Source organism: Gossypium hirsutum, chromosome A12, assembly GCF_007990345.1.
Source record: "Gossypium hirsutum isolate 1008001.06 chromosome A12, Gossypium_hirsutum_v2.1, whole genome shotgun sequence".
Lineage (NCBI taxonomy): Eukaryota > Viridiplantae > Streptophyta > Magnoliopsida > Malvales > Malvaceae > Gossypium > Gossypium hirsutum.
The window spans coordinates 102,344,080-102,363,509 of NC_053435.1; the positions used below are offsets into that span (position 1 = coordinate 102,344,080).

The 19,430-nt window shown below is 33.6% G+C and overlaps 6 protein-coding genes across 15 annotated transcripts; 3 read left to right on the top strand and 3 right to left on the bottom strand.

The window, feature by feature from the left end:
* Positions 1-3,450: 3,450 nt before the first annotated feature.
* LOC107946766 (probable calcium-binding protein CML11) lies at positions 3,451-4,483 on the top strand. The gene has a single exon (XM_016881222.2). It carries the CDS (start codon positions 3,800-3,802, stop codon positions 4,283-4,285), a length of 486 nt encoding a protein of 161 aa, XP_016736711.1. The 5' UTR covers positions 3,451-3,799; the 3' UTR covers positions 4,286-4,483.
* A 110-nt stretch (positions 4,484-4,593) lies between these two features.
* LOC107946765 (binding partner of ACD11 1) lies at positions 4,594-6,929 on the bottom strand. Of its 3 annotated transcripts, XM_016881220.2 has the most exons (5): positions 6,817-6,929; positions 6,102-6,205; positions 5,962-6,037; positions 5,462-5,587; positions 4,594-5,396 (listed from the first exon to the last, which is right to left on the bottom strand). In XM_016881220.2, the coding sequence occupies exons 1-5, from the start codon at positions 6,823-6,825 to the stop codon at positions 4,818-4,820; spliced, it is 894 nt and encodes a 297-aa protein (XP_016736709.2). In that variant the 5' UTR covers positions 6,826-6,929; the 3' UTR covers positions 4,594-4,817. The 3 variants fall into 3 exon arrangements, with proteins under 3 accessions (XP_016736709.2, XP_016736710.2, XP_040939296.1); XM_016881221.2 differs by lacking the exon at positions 6,817-6,929 and adding an exon at positions 6,512-6,797 and having other exon boundaries at positions 5,962-6,205; XM_041083362.1 differs by lacking the exon at positions 6,817-6,929 and adding an exon at positions 6,393-6,484 and having other exon boundaries at positions 5,962-6,205.
* A 3,190-nt stretch (positions 6,930-10,119) lies between these two features.
* Positions 10,120-13,613, top strand: LOC107946763 (syntaxin-22). The gene is made up of 7 exons (XM_016881216.2): positions 10,120-10,674; positions 11,119-11,212; positions 11,436-11,575; positions 11,850-11,915; positions 12,438-12,595; positions 12,689-12,789; positions 13,076-13,613. Exons 1-7 carry the CDS (start codon positions 10,487-10,489, stop codon positions 13,139-13,141), a joined length of 813 nt encoding a protein of 270 aa, XP_016736705.2. The 5' UTR covers positions 10,120-10,486; the 3' UTR covers positions 13,142-13,613.
* A 99-nt stretch (positions 13,614-13,712) lies between these two features.
* On the bottom strand, positions 13,713-15,586 carry LOC107946762 (phosphatidylinositol-glycan biosynthesis class X protein). 3 transcript variants are annotated; one of them, XM_041083364.1, is made up of 5 exons: positions 15,453-15,586; positions 14,953-15,070; positions 14,483-14,610; positions 14,245-14,411; positions 13,713-14,080 (listed from the first exon to the last, which is right to left on the bottom strand). In XM_041083364.1, exons 2-5 carry the CDS (start codon positions 14,973-14,975, stop codon positions 13,796-13,798), a joined length of 603 nt encoding a protein of 200 aa, XP_040939298.1. In that variant the 5' UTR covers positions 14,976-15,070; positions 15,453-15,586; the 3' UTR covers positions 13,713-13,795. The 3 variants fall into 3 exon arrangements, with proteins under 3 accessions (XP_040939298.1, XP_016736703.2, XP_016736704.2); XM_016881214.2 differs by having other exon boundaries at positions 14,483-14,831; XM_016881215.2 differs by lacking the exon at positions 15,453-15,586 and having other exon boundaries at positions 14,483-14,831; positions 14,938-15,070.
* Positions 15,587-15,722: 136 nt separating this feature from the next.
* On the top strand, positions 15,723-17,807 carry LOC107946764 (protein SAMBA). 6 transcript variants are annotated; one of them, XR_001696990.2, is made up of 4 exons: positions 15,723-16,005; positions 16,602-16,712; positions 16,964-17,066; positions 17,137-17,366. XR_001696990.2 is itself a non-coding variant. In XM_016881218.2 (4 exons), exons 1-3 carry the CDS (start codon positions 15,852-15,854, stop codon positions 17,008-17,010), a joined length of 312 nt encoding a protein of 103 aa, XP_016736707.1. In that variant the 5' UTR covers positions 15,723-15,851; the 3' UTR covers positions 17,011-17,029; positions 17,137-17,366. The 6 variants fall into 6 exon arrangements, 3 of the variants coding, with proteins under 3 accessions (XP_016736707.1, XP_016736708.1, XP_016736706.1); XM_016881218.2 differs by having other exon boundaries at positions 16,964-17,029; XR_001696992.2 differs by having other exon boundaries at positions 15,724-16,005; positions 16,969-17,066.
* A 39-nt stretch (positions 17,808-17,846) lies between these two features.
* Positions 17,847-19,047, bottom strand: LOC107946761 (mitogen-activated protein kinase kinase 10-like). The gene is given in 2 exon segments (XM_041083363.1): positions 17,847-18,890; positions 18,892-19,047. Coding segments are annotated over 2 exon segments (960 nt in total). The 3' UTR covers positions 17,847-18,086.
* Positions 19,048-19,430: the final 383 nt, after the last annotated feature.

Sequence of the window (19,430 nt, forward strand, 5' to 3'; positions counted from 1 at the left end):
ACATTTATCTTATAAAATTCAGAATCATCTGAACCGTTAGAGCCCACTTGACTCAATCTGAGCTTGAGAAAATCTAATCTAAACCTACCCATTTGCCAGCTCTAAAGAAGATGTTATAAAGAACTAATTTAATAAAAAAAATATTTCATATTTTATGGTTGTTAACCTATTACTATTATAGATGGAAACATGTTATAAAAGATGAAAATATAATTTTAAAAATCAATTTTAAAACCATATCTGTAGTAGAGATGATTTATATATATATATTATTCATAGTCAAACATGTATTTCAAATTCCAATGGTTGGTAGTGTAACACTTTTCACCCAATTCGGTCGTCAGAATCAGCTACGGGATACTATCATAGTTATCATACTATAATATCACATTCAAATCATGATACAAAATTTAATTACATACTAATTCATGTCATAAAATCATGTATAATGTGAAATACAAACAAACCGAGTCAAAATTAAGCTTACGAAAGTTTTAAAGATGACCTAAGCATGAAAAAGGACTATACTGAAAACTTTTCAAAATTTGAGTATAGGTATCGATACCAAAATTCAGTATCAATACTGTTTCAAAATTTGAAACAAGTCATTTTGTATCAATATCATTATTTAAATATTGATACCTATCCTCAAGGATCGATACTTTACACTGGTATTGATACTAAATTAGCACTCTATCGTTTTAAAATACTGTTCATTTGGTTAAACATGAATACTCTTAATCAAGGCATCAATATTTATGGCAAAAAGGTCAAAATCATCACATTTTAGTACCTATTGATGCTCAAATCAAACGATACCTAAAATGGTGTCTTAGACACAATCAAACCTGCACAAAATCATTTATAGCACAATACATATACACATCAAATGATCCCAAATTTAACTAACCAATATGTCATCACTTGGCACCATTTCACAACAAGATTGCAACAAAATCATTCAACCAAATTATACCATTCATACCATCCATATGACATGATAATCAATATGCATATACATATATCATAACACTAATTATAAACATGATCAAGTTGTCATTACTAAAGGTGTTCAACAACAAGTGAAATTCCAAACCAAACTTATTATTTCCAAGTAACATGATAAACCCTAAGTACATGTCACATATAACCGAATTCAAACCATTGAAAGTCTACTAGGTCTGGAGTTGGATAGTGTGAGCTCCTCGAAGATTTGATCGACACGTTTCGAAAATCAAAATCTACAAGAAAGGAAAAACAACAGGTAAGCATTACGAAATGCTTAGTAAGCTCATATGTAAATAACAAGTAACTTACCTCAAATAACATGTACATATGTAAAACTAACATGAATAGTCAAGTTTACTTAATTCATCAAAACACACTACAACAAGGTGAGTTATATTCATTTCAATCTAACCATATCTCATTCATAGTTATACATATATTCAAACTTGACATTAGATCCTTCACTATGATATCTTTAAGCATTTTGCAGAACAAATTTCATTTTCACCTTTCATATTAACTATATTACCCAACAAAACTCAACAAACAACTCAATTACACATGTATTAATTACATCAGAGGCTTATCCGTGCTGAGCATATAATCATGTCAGGTTACCCGTCCAAGCTAACCTTTATGTTGACACATCAAATAGCTTGGCCAGAGTTATAAATATATGTAAGATTACCAATCCAAACTAAACCTTTAAAACGACAACAGATTACCAATTCAGGTTAAATATGTGTCACATGTATCTTTGAGTTCACAACAAATGCTGGAGCTCGCGATAATCATAAATCATCCAATAATCATGTGTAAGATATGCTTACAGAGTTTCATCAGGGCAATTCCCATTGTACAAGTTCATAGTTATTCATTTTCAGATTAATCCAAAACTCACATTTTTTGTACTAGATTGTAAATAAATAAAAGTTCACTAATATTATAAATATTCACATTATAACATATATATAAGGTTCAAAAAATAAGTATATAGTAATTAATTTCAAACTATAAATTCTAAACATTCCACAACAACATACTATTATCATATATCAGTTCAATTTCATTTATTGAATATACTTTCAACTTTTGCATTTTATTCAATTTAGTCCTTAAAATTGAATTTGTCATAACTTCCAAAATTGAGCTTCAATTTCGAAATTGATCCAATTTCATCCTTCTACAAACCACCAAAACCTATAATTATAGAAAATTCATACCAAAATCGAAGTTATTGCATTTTAGTCCCAATGTTCAAAACCAATAATTTGCACTTTACAAACTAGTCATTTTTCATGTCTAAGCTCAAAATCTATCAATTTAATACCAAAAGCTTTAAGATTCATCAATGTCAACTTTCATAAACTTTAGCAATTTTGCAAAAAGTCCCTGAGCTATCTAAGTCAAGCTCTCAAAATCTCAAAAATATAAAATTAAAAAAAAAACTTAATTTAACTAACAAATTTAAGCTTCAAAAATCCAAAACTCTTAGCCGAATGTTCTTATTTTCTAATTTTCGGTGGTGAAAGGTGAAAACAACAATGTTCTCTCTCTCCCCACGTCCAAGTTTTATTACAAATATTTTATTTAATTAAACTAATTTTATTTTCAATTTTTATGAAATATAATTATATAAATTCTATTCATCTACCCTTCACTATAATTCCAATGCGGTAATTTGGTTCTTAATTTAGTAATTTAACTTTTAACACTTATATAATTTAATTTTTATATCACAATTAAGTATCTATTCAATAAAATTATTATACTAAAATTCAATATAATACTAAAGTAAACTCGTAAATATTAAATAATAATATTTATTGACTCGATAATAAAAAAAGGATTTTAAATTACCATTTCTTATATTATTGAAAACTAACTGTTACAAATAGTGACCAATTGACCTACTAATTTACGAACAATTGTTGCAATTTTCTTAGCCTCATATGTCAAACTCAAGTTGATTAAAAAGCTCGGTTGGGATGATTATTTCAAGGTCTAATGCCAAAACCCTAAACCTTTTATGGGTAGATCACCCTCAAAATGAAAATGTAAGTACGGCATTTTAATGGAGAGCAAATTAAAAGATCACAAGGTCTACGATTAATTAACGTTCATCAATTGTAAAGATTATAGATGTATTTTTTAGATTATTTGAATTTGAATATTTAAATCTATTATTAACCATGAAATATCTAAACCTACAAATATTCAAATCCAAATGAGTCGATTTTTTTAAAAAAAATATTTAAAATCCGCAAAAACCAAGCATATTCAAGAACCGAAAATCATAAGCAATAGTATTAAAAAGTCAATAATTTTACCAAGCTTTTGTTTTTTCAAAAAATTCATCTGCTGTTTGAAATGCAAAAGTTTTAAAAAAACTTTGTTATTTAATTTTGGATTTTAAAAATATACAATGAATATTAAAAAAAATTTTGAAAAGCCATGAAAAGCTTTGATTTTAATGTTGAAATATTTCCATTTTTGTTCTCTACCCAAAGTTTGAAAAAAACTGGAAGAATTTCAAGAACGATTTTCAAGGCAATCTTGGATCCAATAAAATCAACCCATATCTCGGAATAAACAAATCAATTAGCCCAGATGCCAATATTCATCTCGATTTTCCGACACATCGTTAATGGAAGTGATGATCCAAGCCGTCTCAGACAATAATTTCTGTTCCACTTATTAGTTTGCTAATGAATATCTGCATTTTATTGTGATCGATTTGACCGTTGATTGAGAGAATAAATTTATAGAGATTTGAGGTTTGTTATGAAACATGAACGACAATCAACGCGCAAAGCTAGACGAAGAGCAAATGGCTGAACTAAGAGAAACATTTCCTTCATTTGATAGGAGCAACGATGGTAGCTTAACGCAGCTTGAATTGGGTTGGCTTTTGCGGTCCTTGAGGCTAAACCCCAGCAGCACAGACCAGGTGGAAGCCCTGATACAAAAGGCTGATTCAAACAACAATGGGCTGGTCAAGTTCTCGGAGTTCACGACTATGGTAGCACCGGAGCTTCTGTCGGAGAAGTCACCCTGCAGCGAAGAGCAACTGAGGCAGCTGTTTAAGATGTTTGATACGGATGGCAATGGCTTCATCACAGCCGCTGAGTTGGCACATTCCATGGCCAAACTTGGAAATGCACTGACGGTGGAGGAGTTGTTGGAGATGATCAAGGAAGCCGATACAGACGGGGACGGTGGGATGAGTTTAGAAGAATTCTCCGATGCCATTATTTCCGCTGCTTTTGAATTTTGATAATCCTCGGGGTTGATCAAGGCACATGATGCATTGATTTAAAGGGAAATTTTGTGGTATTGAAACTACCTGAATTGCTCTATAAATGTTGATCAACCATTAAATGTTATTAATGGCTGAAGGACATTATTAAATTGATTGGGATTAGATGATTTTAGAAATCAGAATAAATCAAATTTCGTGAAGGGACTAAGAATAGTGACAAAAACAAGCAATAGGTTGAACTATGATGTAGTATTGTACCCTCTGTTTTGGTTGCACGTGTAAACTTAAAATTGAATATTGATTTGTGTTTGTTGGCTTTTGCGTTATCATCTCTAATCAGATAAAACTATATAAAAATTTGTAAAACAAAACCACCACCAACGATGTAACGTTAGTTCAATTCACTCAACACTGCCCCAGAATATAGTTTAATTATATACTAATATGCTATAATGGACCATTCCCGCACCAGAAATACAAATGCGAGAGAAACTACTAAGAGCCGACAGAGTTCAATTCCAAAGGTATTAACAGCAGCAGCAGTAACTCAAAGGATCAGCCCTTGAGCAGATGCAGGCTTAGAGGGATTATGTTGTTCGTTTGGTGCAGTAGCTTTAGATGACTCAGATAGATGAATCTGTGCAAAGTCATCCAGCACTTTTCTTTTTCGCTCTTCTTCAGCCGCTCCCACTTTTTCTTTTGTTTTCTGGCCAACATCACCTGCTGCTTTTGCAACCTTGTTGAAAGCACCAGTCACCCATGAAGCTCCGGTGAATACATACCTGTTCTTCATTATGGCAGTTCCTGCACTGCTCACCTTTTGCTCGGCCACAGAGAATGCTGATTTGGTTTTCTCTGAAACCTGAAATTTTTTATCCACTTCCCTAACTTTCCCACTCACCGCACTAGTACCAGCACTTACCTTCTCGGTGAACCCAATTTTCTTGTCAAAAGATGCTACCTTGGATGAGGCTGTTGATGTTAGCCGGTGCTTCTCATCGAAGCTCTTTGCCTTGTTGACTGCATCTTTGCCCAATATAAAGCCCTTAGCAAGCATGCCAGTAACAACATCCTCTGCCTTCCGCATTGCCGAATCAGCACCAGCAGGAGTTTGGTTTTGTATTGGCTGCATAAAATAGAATTGTAAGCTTTGTTCTAGCGTTTAAACTAACCATAGAGTGTGACACTTACAGGAGGAGGTGCAAAAGCAGCAGGAGGCGGTGCAAAAGCAGCAGGAGGCGGTGCAAAAGCAGCAGGAGGCAATTTGTAGTCTGGAGCTAACGAAATGCTGACAGACAGATTGACTATCGTTGCTCCCTGAAACACAAGTACTCACTCAAGCAATCCTTTATTGACATCTTAGTAACTATTTGTAGAGATTAATAGCTCATGAAACCACAAAGAAAGATAAAAGAAAGTAAAAAAAAAAAAACAACAAATTTGAAATAAAAGATAAGATAAATTAAGTTTAAAAACAGATAACAACAAAAAAAAGATAAAGTCAATGGTTGTTATTACTGTTTAGTCATAAAAAATCAAAGATTTTTCAATATTTGCACGGTCTGGCAAGAGAAGAATCGCACTGCAAATTTCTTTTACAATGGTTATGAACAAAGAAACCAGAAGCAACCATTTCCACGAAAAAGGCCACGTATTATAGCGTATTTATTAATAGTATGCAGTTGAATTACCGAAAGAAGAATAGCAGTCTCTGCTCCTTGTGAATCCTTGAAGGTAACATAGGCAGTTTGAGACCGCTCATTGTCACTGCATAACCATATAATACGCTTTACACCCATCGAAAAGTTGCTAGGAAGGAACTAATGTAAACCTCTGCATTTCTACATATTCTATATCACCAGAAAAGGAAAAGAACTCATTGATGTCTCGCTCAGTAGCTTGTAAAGAAACATTGCTGACCTTAATGGTTTTAATCTGCAATGGCAACAACAAGCATCACTAATACAATCTTCACAGTAACTATCAAAAACGAAAATCACTGTAAATATATGCAAATTAACAACCCTAAAATAACCATTTCTCATTAATTTTATATTATATCTGCAAGTCATAACCTATGAACTCCAATGATTTATCATATAAGCACTAAGCAAAACTCAACCTCAAGAAGCTTACGAGTAGAAAGAAACGAAGCGATCTGGGAAAGAAAATCAGAAAAATTAAATGGTAAATCTAGAATGATTCAATTAAGTAAAAACACGATCAAATGCATAAGGCAACCTCAACTCAAGAGCTATAACCCATTAACTTATATTAATCAAGTCCTCCACCCCTTCCCCAAGAATCCTTTGAAATACAAACTGCATTATGCACAAAGTTACAGTAATTGTTGAATCAACAAACATATATATCAAAAGAGAAATAGATTCAAAGATTGGAACGAAGAAATAGCAAGTGTGAAAAACAACTTCGGATTGCATAGAGAGAATCAACAAAAGGAAAACAAAGTTAACATTCATGAATCAAAAACAAAAGCTAATAGAAGAAAGAGAAAAAAATCAAAGGAAAGGAAAGAGAAAACTAACAGACGACATGGTCAAAGGGAGATGAGAACTTTGCAGCCAATTAATGAAGCCTTTGTGACTTTGTCTTAAGGACGGAAGGAAGAAAGAAAAATAAATGAGGATACCGAGGGTAGCGAAATAAGACTATAAGAGGTTTTGGACACACGTGCGAGGATTGGGGTGGTGGACAAAATGGGTAGTGCCTAGCACGTGCGCGCGAGAGAGAGAGAGAAAGAAAAAAGGGAAGGAGTTTTCTTGGGGCCAAACCGTCAAAGCGAGAATTTGTTTTAAGGCAATAATTACAGATTCCGTTTCTTGAATCTGAATTGCTTGGTTTAGGCCCACCTCACACGTTATTCCGACAAACAAAATCAATTTAATTATATAAAATAATACAAGAGTTAATAATAACAGTTACTTCTGCTTCCTAATAATATCATTGAATCACTTAAAATATTATTAAAATTTCTTTTATATAAAGTATGAAATATTTTTAAAACTCTGTTTCAACTTAAACAATTAAAAAAATTATACCTTAATCGTGATGATTACGGAAGTTAAGAAGTTATAATTCTTTTATTTAATTTTTATAATTAATAAAAATTGACGATTTAATATTTTTATGCAATAAATATGTTATAATCAAATGTTTAAGTTTATATATTTGGATAATTTTTTTAATTTTTTTAAAATGAATAATAAAATTATAATTATACTTATAGTTTATGATTAATCATAAGTGTTAGAAATGTACAAGAGAAGACATACCATATTTATCAATTAATTGATATTTTAACATCCAAATAAAATCAACTTACATTGTTCCATAAGATTTACAAATGAATTGGTGCTGTTTGCTAAGCACAAAATTCCATTTTCTAAGGTTTAAAACAGAAAATTTTCGCCAAGGCTTAAAAACTATTATTTTTCATGTGGGGTTGGCATTAATGAGTATCATTATGTGATTTTCTCTTTGATTGGAGGAAAAGTGTACGGCTTAACACCAAAATTATTTGTAAATTACATTACTTTGTTTAACCACATTAGATAAAAAGTAATCTTAGCACCTTAAATTCCCCTTAAAAATGTTCTAAAATGATAGTTTTGCCAAATGACTATTAACAAACACGATTCGGCCTTTAATCTAAACATAAGTTTAATTATAGAACTTTAATGACTAATCCCCGTTAAACAACAAAAATGAGTATGCATAACACGTGAGAGTAAGACAGCACACCCTTCAATCACTTCAGAAACACAGATTAAACACCCTCCGTGACACATTTGGTAATCTAGTTTCCCATTCATACTATGACAGAGTTGCAAAAAGGTTTATATAGTATAACATAAAAATCTCCTACTTCAAAATACTTTCATGTTGAAACTCTGTCAAAATTTTCTCCAAACCTCTAACCTTTCAACACTCATTTCCTAAAAACACTTTCTGAATCACGAGAACTGTCTTCCGCTTTTATAACCCAAATTTAGCATGGCATCAACAAATTATCTATATTATTATGATGTGTTGGATTGAGTTGGTAATACTCATAGCCAGGTTTTAACTTAGTTGTAAAATTACCAAATGTGTATGTGTTGATACAGATAGTTCTTCGATACGTTTTTTTAGATCCCCACTAGCTTCAGTCATGAATTTGTTAGGAAGAGATTATAATATGTCTATTTTCTGTTGATTATAGTTTTATCTAATGTAATCGCTTAATTTGTACTTTTCTACAAAAAAAATATTTTTAAAATATTAAATCACTTAATAAACAATATTATATATTTATGTATTAGGCTATTATTAATTCGGTCAAATGAACATTATAAATTTATTTATTTTTTATATGTTCTATACTTGTTTTAACAAAAAAAATTTAGTTAACTAATTAAATTAATTAAAATATATTGATTCGATTAATTAAAATATTTTTAAAAATCTAATTCAATAAATAATTAAAAAATTTAAAAATAAATTAATTCAATTAATACTAATTCGATATGATTAACCGATACGTTCCCCGACTATATCTGTCAACAATGTGTGTAGATGCAGATTGTCTTGAAGATCGAAGAGTGTAATGATATTTTATCATGGACTAAGGAAAAAGTTAGGAAGTTAATAAAACTAATGTAATATTGGTATCTATTTGTTAATTTTGGTCACTTTATTTTTTTTTAAAAAAAAAGTGGAACTTTTAATGCGTCACATGTCTAACCTTTTTTCTATGTTATCGATGATATGGCTGTTGATAATTGGGTATTGATCGACATTAATTGGCAATTAATTAATCCTGTATTGAGCGTTGATCAATTATTAACATATTTTTTTAAAAATAGAATTTTTATTTTATATAGTTGGTATACTAAAAAACAATCTTTTTAATTTAATATTTTAAAAAATATATTTTATATCATTTATATTTTTGTTTTTAAAATTTTACATAACTATTATGGGTAAAGGGATGCGCAATGAAGGAGCCAACAAATTTTTCTTGGTAACTGAAATTAAATTATATATTTTTATGATAGTAAAAATATAATTTTATTATTTTAATAATTTATATTTTAATAATTTTTAAAAAATTAAATTAAATTTTTATTATTTTGAAGAATAATATATAATTTTATAATTTTTAATTTAAAATTTTATTTTAAGAGGGCTCAGATCCTACTTACCCCTTAGCTATGCTAATAATGATGTATTCTCATTAATTGAATGTATCATTTTTTTTTTAACATCGTTACTTTTTTTAACTAAAAATTATTCAGAGTAATAGTTTAGGAATGGATAAAAATTTTATGTACGAATATATATAATTTATGAATTTATGGATTAAATGATGACATAAGCTTATAAAATTACACCTTAAGGCTTACTTTTTCATGGGTGGATATGATAATGTTGAATCTATTATTTTATGCGCTTCATTTTGTTTGTCCATATCATGCAAGTAATAATTTAGGAAACTTTCATATTTGATCGACACATCTTCTGCTCGACTATACATATCTTATGGGTTAAAGGTTTTAATTTTTCATTGATTTGAAATGAAAACAATATATTAATTAATTTATTTATTTTCACATTCTTTTATTAAAAAATAATAAATTAAATGAAAAGTCATTTTCTGTTGTTTGGATTTGGATGCACTCAAAAAATTTAAAATTATATTCTTTTAATTTAGTTAATAATAAAACCATCCGTTGACAACTCACCCTCTCCTCTATGAGTCAGCCACGTGTTCCGTTTCCCGTCCACACCACTTTGCCGTACCCACCAAAAAAACCCGAATAATAATATTAATTAACAACCAAATAGATATAATTATTATTTTTTTCCATTTCTGATTTTTAAATCATTCGCGCGCCAACCAAGAAAGGAAATAACCTAAACCAACCGCTTGGCACGATAATTTTGAATTATCAAATCTATTATTGTTTTTCGCTTTTTATTTATTTTTTTTAATAAACGTCAAATTCTTTTCTCCTTCCTATCTGTCGCGATCCCTCAACTCTCTCCTGTTCTTAGATTCCGTTTTTTTTTTTTCCCTTTTACTCCAACTGCAACTGAACAGCCTGCTGGGCTCGCATGTTATTTTCATTTTCCCAAAATCTTTTTCTAAAGAAAGTTTATTTTTCTGGAAAAAGTTAGGGGTTATATCAATATACTTGTAGAGAAGTAGCGATCATGAGCTTTCAAGATCTGGAAGCTGGACGGCCATTAGCGTCTCGGCAAAATCTGAACAACGGCAAGCAAGATGCCACCCAAGCAGTGGCTTCTGGCATTTTCCAGATCAACACCGCCGTTTCCACCTTCCAGCGACTCGTCAATACCCTCGGCACTCCTAAGGACACGCCTGAGCTCCGAGAAAAGCTGTGAGTCTTTGCCCACTTCACTTGAGTAGATCGCTGTTGTAACTGATCACGGGATATAAATCTGACCGTGTTGTGATTTTGAATCAAAGTACATAACACTGTTGGTTTAATTTTGTTCAATTTCTTTAATTTATATTCCATCTTTTTTTTTAATTGGGCTTTTAATTGGGAATGACAAATTGTCATAATGCATTTAGTCGTGTTCAATTTGACTTTCCTCTGGGAAAGCTCAGCGAATTATCATTTTCGTTTCGATGAATGTCAGAATTATCTAAGTATATATCTTTCTTGATATTAAATGTTATACAATCTATTTTCTTTCTGGTTACATCATCGTATTGCATGAGCAACGAGTTGTTATCTTTGGCATTTCTTGAGTGATTTTGACTATATGGTAATTAGTTTTATGAGTGGGGAGTGTACCTGACAAATCTCACTCGGCAGGCATAAAACGAGGCTACATATTGGGCAATTAGTGAAGGACACTTCGGCCAAACTTAAACAAGCTAGTGAATCAGATCACCGTGCTGAAGTTAGTGTAAGTGTTTTTTCTGGTTATGATTTTGTTTTTCGCCCAAGCTGCCTTCTTTTTTTTCTAACTTTTTAAGTTAACAAATAGGGGATGATGAGTGTATTGGTTGTTATTCACGATGTTCCTCTTGTTCTATATTTCAAACTCATTTTTAAACCACTCAAATCCCCTCTCTCTCCCCTTTCCCCTCTGGAAGTACTTGATGCCCTATAGTTTCTTGTTATTGTAGGCAAGCAAGAAGGTAACTGATGCTAAACTTGCGAAAGACTTTCAAGCAGTTTTGAAAGAGTTTCAGAAGGCTCAACGGCTTGCAGCTGAAAGAGAAACAGCATACACCCCTTTTGTTCCCCAAGCAGTTCCTCCTTCAAGGTATTTACCACAGGAGGGTTTATATGTACATAGATGTTTAAGAGAGTGAATTCAATGCATTTGTGTTCATGGCATACATGGAAAATTGAGTTATTAGCAAGATGGTTTTGAAAATCTTGTATATGACATCCATATTGATAATTGAATTTTGTGCCATTTACTGGTAGTTAATGCAAATTTTTTATAGTTGTCCTAGTGTTATGTTTCAAATCTGCCTAGGCTTTTGCATGTTACTTTTATCCTTACACTGGAGGTTTCTTCTTGTTTTATACAGCTACAAAGCTGGTGAGGTTGACACAAGATCAGACGAAAGTGCTGGCCTTCTTGTGCAATCCAGAAGGTAAGTTCTGCTTTACAAATGCTATCTGTTTCATATGCTGCACACTTACCCTTTTTTGAATTTAAACATGAATTTTCTTTGTTGTTGTGCCTCTGTGGTGCTGATTCATGTTCATCGGCAGCTTGGATAAGTTTTTTAATTAGATTCTGGAATTGGTCTTCATGCCAGTTTTTCATTGTATTATGGGTGTCTCTTAATGCGCACTCGTCTGTTTTTGTATTTGCATGTATTAGATTGGAGTGTCATCATACTCGATACCCTGAATTACTAAATTGTAGATTCAAAATCTGGAAGGATGATTGATCATAGATTGACTTTGAAGATCTCATAGTTTTTACCAATCATAGTTCCTTGTTCATGAATTTTTCTGTTCCCAGAAACTTTGAATCAAAGGTTTAGCTAATCCTTGGATACTATTTGTTTTATAGACTGTTTATATATTGCATTATTGTATTGTTGATTTTTATGAATTTGGTTATCAAACTACAGCCTTTAGCATTTGAGTGTTGTTTCTTCTTGCAGGCAGGAGGTATTGCTGTTGGATAATGAGATTGCATTTAATGAGGCTATCATTGAAGAAAGAGAACAAGGAATCCAAGAAATTCAGCAGCAAATTGGTGAGGTGAATGAGATCTTCAAAGATTTAGCCGTGCTAGTTCATGAACAAGGAACTATGATTGGTAAAAAATTTCATCATTTGTATTGAGTTCGCTATGATTTTTCTGACCTTCTGGGTCATGTTAAAAAGAGCTCCAAGTCAACCTATGCTGCAGATGACATTGGAACCCATATTGAAAATTCTCGGGCTGCAACTGTACAGGCAAAATCCCATCTTGTGAAAGCTGCAAAGACTCAGAGATCAAATTCTTCCCTGGTAAACATATATTCTTCTGTTGTAATTTTTATTAATTATACACAATCATGCGCCAGACGTAAAGTACCATCTTGAGAGATTGACACTTTCTTTATCCCTCTTTGATTGGAGTCGTGGGACATGGTATGGGGCTTCCTTTGGTGGGTCTAGGAATCATGATTGATTGTACACTTAAATTGACCAATGAACTGCCTATTTAAAACTGCCTTGTATAGTTGTTTTCACCAGTGAAAGATACCATCCACTATCCTTCCAAGGAATTAATGTCGTTACTCTCTTTGGACAGACCTGTTTGCTACTGGTGATATTTGCAATTGTGATTCTGATCGTGATCATAGTACTGGCAGCCTGATCAACAAGCTCATCCAATGTGTTTGAAGAACCATTTAGGTAGTGTTCGGAAAGTCACCTAGTTCGGTGTAATTGTTTGTAATTACACAATGATGACATGTTTGGGTAACCATTGTAATTGATAAGTCTCACCAAATTGGGTGACCTTAAAGATCCTTAAGATCTTCTCGGGAAGAGGAGGGTGAACTTTTTGGTAATGCATTTGATCATGTTGTTTTGTGAGGATGATGTCTGACTGGAGTTTCACTAAAATTCTTAGTATATAGCATGTGGTTATCGGTCATTCATTATGATGTTTTTGTTTATCTTCGGGTAGGTTCTTTTTAGTGTAAGTTGTTTTTGGGTTTGTTGAGGCTGTGTTACAGCTTTCTTGCGTTGCGTGCTCCCTATTGTTTTCTTGAAATTTCGTGTAATAACCAGTTATAATTCTTTGTTTCTCAATATACATGCATATTACATAGTGCCTTCTGGTATTCTAGATTGATTTATTTCAAGCATTGTTGGGTTAAGCTGACATATAATTTTCTCAATAACTTAAATACCATTGACGTGAAGACATTATTGAACTCAGATGAAAAGAGGTCAAAATCTTTAAGAACAAATGTGCAAAATCTGTCTCCCAATAACGAAGTTTATGACGGAGAAACTGGTTGCTTCAAGTTTTGGATACCTTGGTACCTGACCAAAACATAGATGCGTATACAATTGAGAGAGTTGATAACAAGGCTGTAACAAAGGTTATAACAGATACAAATCCAGCATGTGCCTTCATTCCAGCAGGTATTTTCCATGCTACAGTTGCGCTTGTGGATTTAGCCTTCTCATTGGGTGGTGACATAAACAAACAACTCTGCTTATGTTGCTTTCCTTCCACACTGCATCTCATCAACATATCAGGTTCACCAATTTCAACAACAGAATAGCCACTTTCATCAAGGGGCTGCAAACATGGGAAAAAGAAAACGCCTGAACTTTCTAATCGACACTCCCTATACAAGTGCATTTTGCTAAGTGAATGAAAAAGATTAAACATTTCTAATGATAGTAAAATCTATTAAAAAGTAACTGAAACACAATCGTATTGAAAGGTGATTTTCCTCTCACCTGATATCGAGCATGTAGTGGAAGCAATAAGTTAAATTCCGTTCCATTATTCTGCATAAACAAGATGTTGGATCCAGCATCAATGTGGAATTCAACAGCAGATCGATTGGACTGAAATGAAGGCAATTCCAAGTTGGTGTCTCCAAAAACAGCTATATCTCTAAATGCTGCAACGAATAGAATTGCATATATCAAAAGGTTTGTGTTGTATCATAAGGGAAATCAATAGCTGGTTTACCCTTGTGCTTGTGAGGATTTTGTAGCTCAAACGGGTCAGCAAATACTCCAAGGGGTAGTCTTTGTATGACTATAACTTCACATAGATGAGCAGGCAATTTAGGAATGGAAGCTGCTCCAATCTGCAATCTGATAGACGAAGATAAATGACGATGAGAACCTTCACCGATCAGAGAGAGCTCTCTAACTGATAGTCTCACACCAACATTCCAGTTATCGGGAATCCCTTGACACAAACTAGAAGAAAGTTGATGTGCCATAAAATCTTCAAAACTTGAATCATGCAGGCTCTCATAATTTTCAAAATAAGATTTCATTATAAATTTCCCAGCATCTGAGTTTGTTTCGACCTGAAAACTAAGAATGTCAAATTCTTCGAAACTTGGCACAAGCAAGACAAACTTCATGCGTAGGACATGGTTACTCCGAGCAAAATGAAGAGTTCGAGTAACATACATGATGTCAACTAACCTCAGTTGTGGATGCGAAGACATGTATGCAAAAGACAGCACCAGAAAAGAACATCCACAATATTGCCAGTTTCAGATGAAAGCATAATCGATTACATTGTAGGGTTGACATCGAGTAACTGAATGCAAGACACAAAGTGGATGAGAAATTACATGAAAGTGTCATGATAATAAAATTTCCATATTAAATTAAACGCTTTATATAAACAGGAATGAATTCTGGAAAGGTTGAAGCATAATTTAACAAATCTATCGATCTTGCAATAAATAAGGATAAGTTCCCATAGTTTAAAAATGTTTCTCTTTGTGAACAAGAACAATGATCTAAAAAACAAATTTTAGTTCTCTATTAACTACATCAATACCCCAATTCAAAACTTTACCAAAAGCTTACACACAGAGAGAGATTTGAATTACATAAAAAGAAGATGCAGACGCAAAGCATACAATCAGATTAATCATAACGAAAATAAACATGAGAGGCAAAAGGAGAGAGCTGACCTAAAATTTTCCTTTTATTTTCCCCACTCAAAGCAATCAATCTCCACGCTCTTAGTGACTCAACTCGATCAATCTTGGAAGAGGAAGAGCAACCCAGATTACAGGACCAGGAAAGAACAATTTTTGAATTTAAAAAAGATGAAGATCTATATCAAATAGCATAGCTTTGGGCTAAAATAAGGCCCATATGCTCCGTAGCCCAGAACCCATAAACAAGGAAAAGCAGGAGAATTCAATTTACTATTTTAAATATTGCAAATAAGACCCAAAAACCCAAATCAACACCTTCCGAGTTCCAAGCATGTGAACAGAGTTTGAGAACTGAACTGTAAATCTAGCATTCGAGAAAGGTAGTTTCTTTTTTCCTTTTTCATCCAAAACAAGGTAAAAACAAGAAAAATGAATAGTTCATCACCAGCGAATTCATCAATATCAACTACAGCAATCGTTGGAGGAGGAGGAGCAAGTGGTCGTACTAATGCTGCTTTGGAGGATTCCCATTTCCCTTCTGATCTTATATCCATTCAAGACCGCAAAGATGAGGCCATGCTCGGTTTGTTTCTTTCTTCTCTTTTGGTTTTCTTCCTTTTTCTTCGGAGTTGGAATAATATGCATTTATTAGTGTAAAGTTTGTGCTTTTTAGTCATTAGGGTGATTTTATTTCTGCATTAACACTTAGGGTTTAATTATGTTTGTGGGATTTTTTCTGGGTTTTATTGTATGTCTTTAGTATTGGAAGATTATGGTCTTGTTGTATGAGGCTTTGAGTGGATAAATTTGGGTTTTTGACATCAAAATAATGAAATATATGATACTAAAGTTGATGTCTTCTTTTCAGTTTCATTATTCTTACAGACATTATATTCAATGGGTTGATTTATTTGGTTTATGCTTGTAAGTTTCTTGAGATTGTATTGGAGGATTACTTTGAAAACTTATTAGATTGTTTTCAGGTTTGATTTTAATTGTTTTTAACATTAATTTTGCTTTGATAAGTCCTAACACAATGGAAAGAATGTGAAGAGAAAATTCTTAGGTCCATCTTTATGCTTTCTATATGTGAAAATTTACTTGCCAAGTTACTGTTGCTGCCTACTGCTTATTCTATAGGTCCTCTCAGTGAAAATTCTTATTGCTTCTGCATTGCAGTTTTAAAATCTGATTTGATGGCTGCACTCAATGAAGAGGTTAAATCATTGGATGAAGATAACTGGAAGTTTGAAGGTCCTCGTTCCCGCATCCACCTGATATCAAGACCAGGTTAATCCTTCAATTCATTTCACACCAATTTGCGTTCTCAATTTTGTTACTTCCTGTATATCAAATATAAGTCCTGTTATAACGCGAGCCCTGCAAACTTCAAGTTTGCTTAATGCGTGGATCATTTGATTCATTTTCCAGTTGTGGTTTCCCTCTTTCAAGGTCCTACATTAACCTGACCATACCTTACCTTTACTTACAGTTCCATTGTTCTCATTATTTGCCGTTCTGTTCTCTATTCTTTGTTGTAGATCAGATCCGGTTTGCCAGTAAAAAGGAAGTGATAAAAGGAACTTAAATGCCTTGAAAAAATAGTTGTTTGTCCACATACCAAACTCTTCTTGGCTTCAATATGTATGTCTTTCTAGCTTCCTGTATTTTTGTGGAGTTGTATTTATTGATTCGATGTTATGGATTCCACCAGGTGGGTTTCTACAGAAGCAGATGGAGTTTACAAAAAACTGTAGCACAGCCCCGAAAAAATGATTTCAGATTTCCTGAGACTGGACCTTACAGCTAAGAGATTGGCTTTACTCAGACAACTTCATTATATCTGTATATTGCTGAATTTCACTATGAAATCATGCACACATGTGAAGAATTACAAGTATTTCCTTCTGACTGTTATTGTTAAACAAGACAGTTTTGCCTTTCCATTTTTGAGATTTTAATATCTTAAATGCTCATGTACGTAGCACAGTCCATTGCGGTGTGGAATTCGATTCAGATTCTAAGTTACAGTAAAGAAAAGCAGGATCAATCTTCCATTAGGATATTGCCAAAGAAGCTTATAATGCATAAAGCTCAGGGTTGCATCTTGAATACGAGGCTTAACGTTGAGTTCAGTGCAGCTTTGACCTTTCTTACAGAAAGGCGTTATTTTAGAGCTCTGCAAGGTTTTACTATTCATGGTGCTCATAGTTACAGGCAGCAGGGTGGAAATCTGCAAGTACAATGAGGCCAATTCTTTAATAGCCCGGTACAATTACTGGGATTTTTACATTGGAACCGCGTGCAACTGGTAATATCATTTTGTAAGGGTTAATCAGAGTAGAGTTTTGTTTGTTTGTTTTAAATATAGCAAATATTTCACCATTTAGCACCATCTCTTTGCTTAATTGAACCCTTCACTCATTTCCAACAAAATGGAATTTTTTTTTTTATAAAATTTCTCTGCACATGATTTTCCACCCATTTCTAACAATGGCAAACTTCACATGCTTGGAAACCCAGAAAGGTCGCATTATGAAGGAGAAAAGCTAAAACTGGAAACAAAGTTTTTGTTTTTCTAGCAAAATTGAAGAAGGAACTCAATGGTGCAAATGCAAGGCAAATTCCATTTCAGTCCTTGCTTGATTAGAATAAAGAGCCGCCTCACAAAATCCTATTCACAAAAGGGTGATCAAGAAGCTCATCCACCGACCCTCTTTTTCTCCAATCTTTCTCCAAACACCTCCTCACAAAGCTTCTAAAATCCGGCGAAGCCGTCTCCGGTATCTCCAACCTCTCTCCCAAGCATATGGCACATATCAAAGCTGCCCAATCAGGCTTTTCCCCGAGACCAATCAACGGATAATGGCCAACCAAACATTCTAATAGCACCACACCTAGCGACCAAACATCACCGGAGAAACCATTGGCGTTGCCCCCATCCCACCTCTCTGGATCAACCCTTTCAGGACTCATGTAAGCACACGTACCCATGCACGCCTCACACGCGTTCCGCGTCCCAACAACAATCTTACTCACTCCAAAATCTGCAATCTTCACCTCTCCTTTCCCGTTTATCAACAGATTTGATGGTTTTATATCGCCATGAACGATTTGCATTCCATGCAAATACTGCAACCCTCGTACAACTCTTTGGGTAATCACCGAAACAACATCCTCAGGCAACTTCACCCTCACTCGGAGCTCGTCGTACAAGGATCCTTTCTCCATGTGCTCCATAACGAAACACAGGTCTCCCCCTATAGTATCAAACACTGCGAGGCATTTCACAACGAATTGTGAATCAACCCTTTTCAGGATTTCAGCTTCACATGCCACCTGGTGCCGTATTACAGCCGCGTTTTGATCGAAACGGAGGACCTTTAACGCGTAAACCGACGAGCTTTTACGGTTCCGGACTTTGTAGACAGTGCCACCATTGCCATGGCCAATAACGGTGAGTTTCTCTGAGGTCGGAGAGGCTTTCGATGTCTGGGGATGTTGGACCAATAGCTGAGAGCAACGCTGCATAATGGGACCATTGCCGGAAATCAGCTGCCGCTAACGGTGACGGTAGGGATAAACGGAGTCCCTGTTGGTGCCTTCTCTCCCTAACTAGTGTCATTTACACATTTTCTATTTTTGTTTTGTTACCTCTGCCTTCCGCTTTTATCTACTAGTCTACAATTATTATTAATGTTTTTTTTTTAAAAACCCCACAAATTTTAATTAATTTTCTTATCTTTAAAGATGTAATCTTGATGTTTGAAGTTGCGAAGCATACAGTTGATAGCAAATAATAATCTAACAGCTATTAACCCATAAGTTAGGATTATAGGTAGTGAAAATCCCATGATCTATGGGCGTGTGGGTCTCTTCAGCACTTGAAAGTTGACACGTATTTCTTAATTAAAAATTATGTTTTAATGTATTTTTTTTAAGTAACGAAACACCCAATTTCAAGGGACTAATCGTTAAAAATGTGCTTCTAAAATTGCAATTTCAACT

Coding starts and splice junctions, on each gene's coding strand:
- LOC107946766 (XM_016881222.2), top strand. CDS start 3,800: ATGAACGACAATCAACGCGCAAAGCTAGACGAAGAGCAAATGGCTGAA.
- LOC107946762 (XM_016881214.2), bottom strand. CDS start 15,063: ATGTCAACCCTACAATGTAATCGATTATGCTTTCATCTGAAACTGGCA. Junction 14,412..14,482: donor AAATCCTCACAAGCACAAGG/GTAAACCAGCTA, acceptor TATTCGTTGCAG/CATTTAGAGATATAGCTGTT. Junction 14,081..14,244: donor CACTACATGCTCGATATCAG/GTGAGAGGAAAA, acceptor CCATGTTTGCAG/CCCCTTGATGAAAGTGGCTA.
- LOC107946763 (XM_016881216.2), top strand. CDS start 10,487: ATGAGCTTTCAAGATCTGGAAGCTGGACGGCCATTAGCGTCTCGGCAA. Junction 11,213..11,435: donor ATCACCGTGCTGAAGTTAGT/GTAAGTGTTTTT, acceptor TTGTTATTGTAG/GCAAGCAAGAAGGTAACTGA. Junction 11,916..12,437: donor CTTCTTGTGCAATCCAGAAG/GTAAGTTCTGCT, acceptor TTCTTCTTGCAG/GCAGGAGGTATTGCTGTTGG.
- LOC107946764 (XM_016881217.2), top strand. CDS start 15,852: ATGAATAGTTCATCACCAGCGAATTCATCAATATCAACTACAGCAATC. Junction 16,006..16,601: donor CAAAGATGAGGCCATGCTCG/GTTTGTTTCTTT, acceptor TCTGCATTGCAG/TTTTAAAATCTGATTTGATG. Junction 16,713..17,136: donor CCACCTGATATCAAGACCAG/GTTAATCCTTCA, acceptor GGATTCCACCAG/GTGGGTTTCTACAGAAGCAG.
- LOC107946765 (XM_016881220.2), bottom strand. Junction 6,038..6,101: donor GAATATGTAGAAATGCAGAG/GTTTACATTAGT, acceptor ATGGTTATGCAG/TGACAATGAGCGGTCTCAAA. Junction 5,588..5,961: donor AGACTGCTATTCTTCTTTCG/GTAATTCAACTG, acceptor CTTGTGTTTCAG/GGAGCAACGATAGTCAATCT.